The sequence below is a fragment of the Mya arenaria genome, chromosome 5 (assembly GCF_026914265.1).
Source record: "Mya arenaria isolate MELC-2E11 chromosome 5, ASM2691426v1".
Taxonomy (NCBI): Eukaryota; Metazoa; Mollusca; class Bivalvia; order Myida; family Myidae; genus Mya; species Mya arenaria.
The window spans coordinates 41,744,498-41,752,638 of record NC_069126.1 but is presented as its reverse complement, the minus strand read 5'-3'; the positions used below and the strand labels follow the sequence as shown (position 1 = coordinate 41,752,638).

The 8,141-nt window shown below is 35.2% G+C and overlaps 1 protein-coding gene across 1 annotated transcript; it reads left to right on the top strand.

The window, feature by feature from the left end:
* The first annotated feature begins 2,926 nt into the window (after positions 1 to 2,926).
* On the top strand, positions 2,927 to 4,882 carry LOC128235711 (E3 ubiquitin-protein ligase TRIM71-like). Its single transcript, XM_052950512.1, has one exon. It carries the CDS (start codon positions 2,927 to 2,929, stop codon positions 4,880 to 4,882), a length of 1,956 nt encoding a protein of 651 aa, XP_052806472.1.
* The last annotated feature ends 3,259 nt before the right edge of the window (positions 4,883 to 8,141 follow it).

The window sequence follows — 8,141 nt, the reverse complement described above, 5'->3', positions numbered from 1 at the left end:
TGTTGGTACTCTTGTTTCGGCTGTAATCATTCGTTTGCACTTGATGTTTGTATCTAATGGCTGAGTACTTGAACTTTATTATTGAACATTATTTGTTTACTTTATTCTTCATTGTCTTCAAGTTGATGCCGTCTCCGATGATTCCATGTTGGGAAAAGTGTGAGAGTGAGCGTGTATAAACTAGCTTAAACAAATAACCCCAATGCATAGTATTTATGGACGATAAGTTATTTCCTTATTACTTATTCCTTTTTCGTATAAGGAATATGGAACTAGTTCCTTATTCCTTATTCAAAATGGGTTATTGTAGATATTCATAAAATCATTTCTTTGTAACCCCAATGCATAGTATTTTTGGACGATAAGTTATTTCCTTATTCCTTATTCCTTTTTTGTATAAGGAATAGGGAACTAGTTCCTTATTCAAAATGAGTTATTGTAGATATGCATAAAATCATTTCTTTGTAATGATTTCGTATTTTCATAACAATTAAACAATTTTGTGAATAACATAATGCACGAAAATAGAAGAAAAAAATTGAATAAAGAATAGAAACTTTTTAAGTAATACATTATTTTTTCTCAAATAACTATGCAGAAGCGGTCTACATGAACAGTTTTTAGAAAAGCATTTTCTATTAAAGGGAGTTTTAGTATTTAAAGTGCCTTGAAAACGCTCTAAATCCGAATAAGGAACAGAATTTACGAAAAATACTCAATTTCAAAGTGCTGAATTTGCTCATTTTTGACGAAATATCAATTGAACATTGATTTTATCAAATAATTTGAATAAATGCGTCGTCTTATTCAAAGGGATATAGCATTTCAAGTACTTTATAACGCACAATAAGTCGAATAAGGAATAAGGAACTAGTTCCATATTCCTTTTTTAAACTCGAATAAGGAACGGAAACGGTGAATTTTCAACTTTTTTAAGTGAGACAATTTTTGATCAAATAACTGTGCAGAAGAAGTCTATGGCTGCACTTGAGGAAAGAATACATTCATTAAAAGCACAAAAAAGAAGAACAACGGAAGTCAATCGAAATGGAGCAAGAAGAGGTAAAAAAATATTCAAAGCTTTGAAGCCAACTGGAAGGATCATAAAACCGGCTTAAGAAATGACCTTGAAACACGGTTAAGCGAAATGTCGCTTTCCGAGACAGCGCAAATAATTGAGTTTATTGATCGCAGTATGTCAATCGAGATTGAATAAAAAGAAACAAGACGTTGATAGAAACACTTATAAATACGGAACAAAGCGACAAATAGCTGTTGTTTTGAGACGAACAAAACATGAGCGCGTTTACCTTAAAGACCAATTGCAAATACTGGAATGTCAGCGTCAACGAAGTATCTCGCTAATGAACGTCAAAGAATTTGGTATGCTTACAAAGATCGGAGACTTACATTTAGAGACCGAGAGAAAAGATAACATTGGCATTTTGGAACACACAAGCGATGAAATGGATGATACTCAAGATTTGGAAAAGAAACCAAAGGGAGAAAATTGATCAATAGATACAGACCAGTTTTGATGCCTCGAGCCCTGATGCAACCCCGTTTCCGTACTGGTTTTTCGCAAGTGTTGTGTCGAATATATATCCACAAAATTATTTTACATAGCATGTAAAAAAGTGAGCTTGTGCACCTGGAATTTTGCTACAGAGTTCTTATTTCTGTAAAACAAAACTTTTCGTCATTCAGGGGAGAAAATGGCCAACATATTGTGTCCTGTTAATCATTTTTAAACAAACATTGGACATACACTCATTCGATTTGATTGGTATATGTTTCAGGAACTTGCGCATCTGCGGCTTTTGACTGAGATTTTGTGAGATCAGTAAGACATTAGTTGTAATCATATTGTGTCGCTCGTATCTTCAGACCTAAGACCATACCAAATCAGTTTTTGTTTTGAGTCAAAATTCAAAAATAAAACTAGCTAACAAGTCTTTAATTCAACCTTAAAGATTGAAATAAAGCAAGAGTTTCGAAAAGCTACACAGTTTTGTTTAGTCATTGTTCATTTTCTTTTTCTTTTTGTTAAGTTCAAGACGTAAAAATTATACATACACTGACAAACAAATCAAGTCTCCCCCACCAAATGTGTTGGGCTACAAATGATAACAAGTTGAGATTCAGCCCTTCCCGGCAATGTTTGCGAAAACGTGACAGTTATTGGCATTTGTTTTGTGAGAAACAAAACGGAGTAATAAAGTAATGCACGTTTGTCTAAATTATTTGAAGTGTTCTTATTAAACTAAATCTATAAAAAGGTAACACAATACATTCCGTGTCAACTTAAATCAATATTATTTTGCGAAAACTTACGAGGTTTAATAACACTTAAATAATACACTAAGAAAATGTATTGTGCTATAATATGTTCAGTCTATTTAGTTCTAAAACTAAACATTTAGCTTTTTTCTTATTATAATTTTAAATCAGAGAAGTGTTTAAATATTGTTATGGAAAGGGTACAAAAATGAATGGATTTCTTTTTAAGACTACAACACATTTCATCATGTCAGCATATTGTGCAAATGAAAGTATAGGAAGTTTAAACGTTGATCGACAAACAATTTAGTCTATGCGCATCGGTAGGTATGGGACATGAAATACGACACTACTTGAGGTAAACTTGAAGGTTGTTCGACGATTGATTTAACCCAGATACGTGTAGGTATGTTTGACATAAGAATTAGATACAAAGACACGTAGCTTAACTTTACTTTAAACTTAAACGACCGATGTTGGCTTTGGTTTGATATGATTACCTCGGGATCATTGTATTGAGCAAATCAATATAATAAATTTACAGGGTTTTGAGTGAAATTTACTGGACTAACTGTGTCGTACTGATTTTCAATTGAATAAAGTGCTTTTTGAACATTTCAAAGCATAACATCAAAAATATATGAGAATGGAAACAAGCATTGCGGTAAATCTTCAATGCCAAGAACAATTGACGAAATGTAATGACATTGTTTGCACTAAGAAAAAAGAACCTATCTTCTGTGAAGCATGTCAGTATGATGAATCATTTGAAGAAGCAACGGGATTCTGTGTGACATGTGCCGAGTATTTGTGCCAGACCTGTTGTCGCGATCACAAAAGAAACAAAGTAACAAGAACTCACTCGCTATTAAAGAATGATGATATTCCCGTTGACATAACACCGTTTACGACCATTAAGCAGCTATCGACCTGCGAAATCCATCCTGATAACGACATCGCATACGAATGTGAAGACCATGAAGCATTGGTTTGTGTTTTCTGTCTCACGGACAGCCATCGGAAATGCGAAAATGTCCATGATCTAGGAGTTGTTGATTCTGCCGATTCGAGTGTTGACATGATGGCAGCACTTCAAGAAAGAATACAGGCGTTACAATCACAAAGGGAAGAGCAACGGAAGACAATCGAAATAGAACAACAAAAGGTTAAAACCAATATTCATAGTCTGGTAACCAAATGGAAGGACCATATAATCGGTTTGGGAAATGACCTTGAAATAAAATTAAGCGAAATGTCGTTGTCCGAGACGACGCAATTGATAGAACATATCGATTGCTGTCAAGAAATCCAGACTGAGATAAAGAGGAACAAGTCATTGGTAGACACGCTTATGAAATATGGAACTAAACGGCAAATCTCTGTTGTTCTGAGACAAACGAACCATGCACGCGCTAATCTGAAAGAGAAACTGCAGACACTGGAACGCCAGCGTCAACAAAGTACCGTGCTTATGAACGTCAAAGAATTCGATTTGCCAACAACGATCGCAGAATTATCTTTAGAAGAGGAGGGCAAAGATGAATTTGACATCATGGAACACACAAGTGATGAAGTGCTTGTTACTTTAGATTCGGAAAATAGACCAAGGGAGAAAATTAATGAATCCTTACAGACGAGTTTTACTGCCTCGAACCCTGATGCAAACCAAAGATCGCTCAGACCGGTAACGAAAATAGAAAAATCCATACAGACTGTCTCTCATGTTGCGATCCCTGATGCAAAAAAAAGGTCATCCAAACGGTTTTCAGAAAGACAAATCGGGCAAAAAATAACTCGTTTCATTGTTACAACAGAGACAGACTTATACACGTGCAGTATTTTTGCCGTTTACTTAACGGAGTACGGAGTCCTCGTTGCTGATTATGGCAACAGCAAACTTAAGCTCTTCAGTCGTAAATTTGACTTAATTTGTGAACACTCGCTGCCCGGACAGCCGGTCGATATGTGCTGCGATGGAGAGAATTGCTATGTCTGTTATTCAGATCTAAAGAAAATGACGAAACTGTGCATAAACAAGACATCCATTTGGAGGTGTTATGAATATTGCACCAAATATCAACCACTTAGCCTGACTGTGTTCGACTCTCGACTTATGATTTTGTTTGCGTGTAATGAGAATTTTGACAACACTGAAGCTGACGATGTACATATTGAAATTCGAAAGGGAAATTCAATAAATGTTTCCATCTATGAACCCTATCAAAACGATGTAAAAGAGGCAAAGCGAATTTTTCGCTTCGATGCGTCTTCCATAGTTGTCTCGGAAAACACGAGTGTGTCCTGCTATGAGGTTGACACTAAAACACAAGAACTACCAAATCGAAAATGGTTCTACAAACCATTTAAGCAAAACGTTCTCAAAAAAGCAAAAGTGGTCGCGAAAGACAGTGAAGGGAATATCTACATTTGTGGTGAAGATTCCAACAACGTTCATCAGGTGTCGTCTACTAATAACAGATGTGACCGTGTGATTGTTCAGAACATCAACTGCCCCGTGTGTGTTGCTCTGGACGATCAGAAAGATAGACTCATAATCGGATGTCGCGATGATGATTATCTGCATGTATACTCCTTCAAATAGACAACCTGACGAGCCACTCCGTCATAAAATTTGAACTTCTAATGTACAAGATTTTACAACATGTACTATGATATCGCTGTATATGGGTATTCGTCAACTTTTTATCAATGTTATATTTTTGTACATAATGAAGAGAGTTTAATCCTACAATTTGCAGTAAAGCATTCCTATTAGAAATATGCTTGAAATGCAAAAGTAAGAACTTGTTTATGAAGTCGAGCTAGATAAGCTCTATGTTCTATATTGTCTTATATCATTGATGAAAAAGTTAGATACAAATATATTGTTTTACCATTAAAAAGGCATACAGATAATTCACGTTTATTCTACTACATAAGCACAAAGTTTGCAATCATGAATTTACGCAGGCAAACAATTTTAGATTGCTGCTTTTGTATAACTGTAACTGACCTTTAAAGCGACTCGCTTAATATTTTGTTTTACTGATTATGCATTTTTTTTTATATCATAACTATTTTACCCGTTGATACCAAAATTGCAGGAAAATACAATTTAAGTATAAAAACGCCTGCAACACTAGGCCACAAGGACATACATTGTAAATTTAGACGTACGCCCCCGCCCCTGAACCCGCTTGTGTCAAAGACAGTATTTGACAGAATATTTACATTTGTTGCAGAGTTACAGTTGTCAGTATTTAATTTCTGACGCTCCTAATATTTTCACACACATTATTTTGTACTAAATTTATTTATTTTTTCTGTTAAATGTGCATTTTACAAACAATAAGCGGGTTGCTTTAAGAAGATGGTCCCGTTTCAGCTGGATTCATTCGTTTGCACAAGTCATCATGCAAAAAAAACCACTACACATACAAAGTGTCACACTTCCATTTTTGACCATACTCAAACAATAATAATTTAAGTCATGTCATGTTGATCTGTAGACGACCTTAGAGACAACTTTAGTATTTTAGTGATAATCAAGCTTTGTTCAATTATTGATGTTTTAGGTCATATGTTTAAGATTTTCCATTTGCATCTTTAATGCCCAAACGTTTCTCAACAGGATTTTTTGTCAAAACTATGAATATACAAATAAATCATAATTCATTCCGTGTCAAATTATATCAGTTTGTTTACGAGGCCTAATAACACTTTACACAGGTCTTAAGCAAATGTAGTTACAGTGTTACCTTTACGATCTATTAAGGTCTCAAACAAAACACTCTTAAATCCAATTATGATCAAACTGTAGTTTATTTTCTCTTATTATTGTAAATCAGTATAGTGTTCGAATATTTTTATTGAATAAATTCATAGTTGAAGGAATACTTTTTGAAGGTTATAACTCTTGCATTATACACGAACGTAAGCATGAGAAGTAAACACTTTGCTAGCCGAACGATTAAGTCCATGCTCGTTCTTACAAGCGTATCGGCATTAATAGGTTTCCGATAACAACGACAAAGGCTTAAACATGAAATATGACACTAGATAAGGCTGACTTTAAAACATGAATAGCTTTTTAAAAACAGTTATTTGTTAGGGTATGATCTAACTAGTTCGGACTTAGTTTATAAATAAAGACAGTGAATATATATGAGACACGGACTTAAGCTATCTTTATAGCATTGGCCTATATTTCGTACTGATTTTCACTTAAATAGCGTACTTGTTTCCAGATATATTATCATTTAGAAAATAATTTGACAAATGATCTGTGAAAATGGCCACGAATCGGAAAGAAAATGTTCACGAAAATAAATATCGTAGGAAGAAAAGACAAATCTTCTGTGAAGCATGCCAGTATGATGACTCATTTGAAGAAGCAACGGGATTTTGTGTGACATGTTCCGAGTATCTGTGTCAGACCTGTTGTCGCGATCACAAAAGAAACAAAGTTACAAGAATACACTCGCTATTAAAGAATGATGATATTCCTTCGGACATAACGCCGTTTACGACCATAAAACAACTATCGACCTGCAAAATTCATCCTGATAACGACATCGCATACGAATGCGAAAACCATAAAGTCTTGCTTTGCGTTTTCTGTCTCACGGAGAGCCATCGGAAATGCGAAAATGTCCATGATTTGGAAGGTGTTTTTCCTTCGTACTCTGATGTAAACCTTATGGCTGCACTTCAAGAAAGAATACATGTGTTAAAAGCAGAAAAAGAAGAGCAAATGAAGACGAGCGAAATGGAGCAAGAAGAGGTGAAAAACAACATTCAAAGCTTGGAAGCCAAATGGAAGGATCATATAACCGGCTTGAGAAATAACCTTGAGACACAATTAAGCAAACTTTCGCTCTCAGAGACAACCCAATTGAAAGAAACGATTGGTTACTGTCAAGAAATCGAGACTGAAATAACAAGAAACAAAATGTTGATAGAAACACTTATGAAACACGGAACTAAACGACAAATAGCTGTTGTTCTGCGACAAACCAAACATGTCCGCGCAGATCTTAAGGACAAACTGCAATCACTGGAATGTAAGCATCTGCGAAGTATCGCGCTCATTAACGTGAAACAATTCGATATGTTAACAACAATAGCAGAGTTATTTCTAGAAGAGAAGGACAAAGATAGTATAAATATCTTGGAACACACAAGCGATGAAATGCATGACAATGAAGACTGGAAATACAAACTTACGGAAAAAAATGATCAATCCATGCAGACTACTTTTCCTAATTCGACATCTGGTGCAAAACGAATGTCATCAAAACCGCTCTTAGAGAGAGAAAGCGGACAAATTATCACGTTTGTAAAAATAAAAACAGCCACAGACACGAATATTTGCAGTATTTTTGGAGTTAACTTGTCTCAATATGGAATTCTGTTAGCGGATTTTGGCAACAGTAAACTTAAACTCTTTAGCGGTCAATTCGATTTAATTTCCGAACAATCGCTACAAGGAAAGCCGATTGATATGAGCTTCGATGGAGAGTATGCTTATGTTTGCTATTCAGACCTGAAGAAAGTCACCAAACATAGCATAAACAAAACATCGATAAGGGGTTTAATGGAATTTTCAACCCGACTCCGACCAATAAGTCTGACTGTGTTTGACTCCCGAATGATAATTTTGTTTGCGACCAATGAGAATTTTGACAGTACGGAAGTTGATGATGTACATTTAGAAATCCGTAAAGGAAGTTCCATAGATGCCAAAATCTCGTACGATTCCGACGACGAATGTTATAACTATGTAGAAGACGCAAAGCAAGTCTCTGTTTTCGATGAGTCATCAGTTGTTTTTTCGGAAAACACACGAGTTACATGCTATA

What these genes read in the sequence shown, in the direction of transcription:
- LOC128235711 (XM_052950512.1), top strand. Translation starts at nt 2,927, where the DNA reads ATGGAAACAAGCATTGCGGTAAATCTTCAATGCCAAGAACAATTGACG.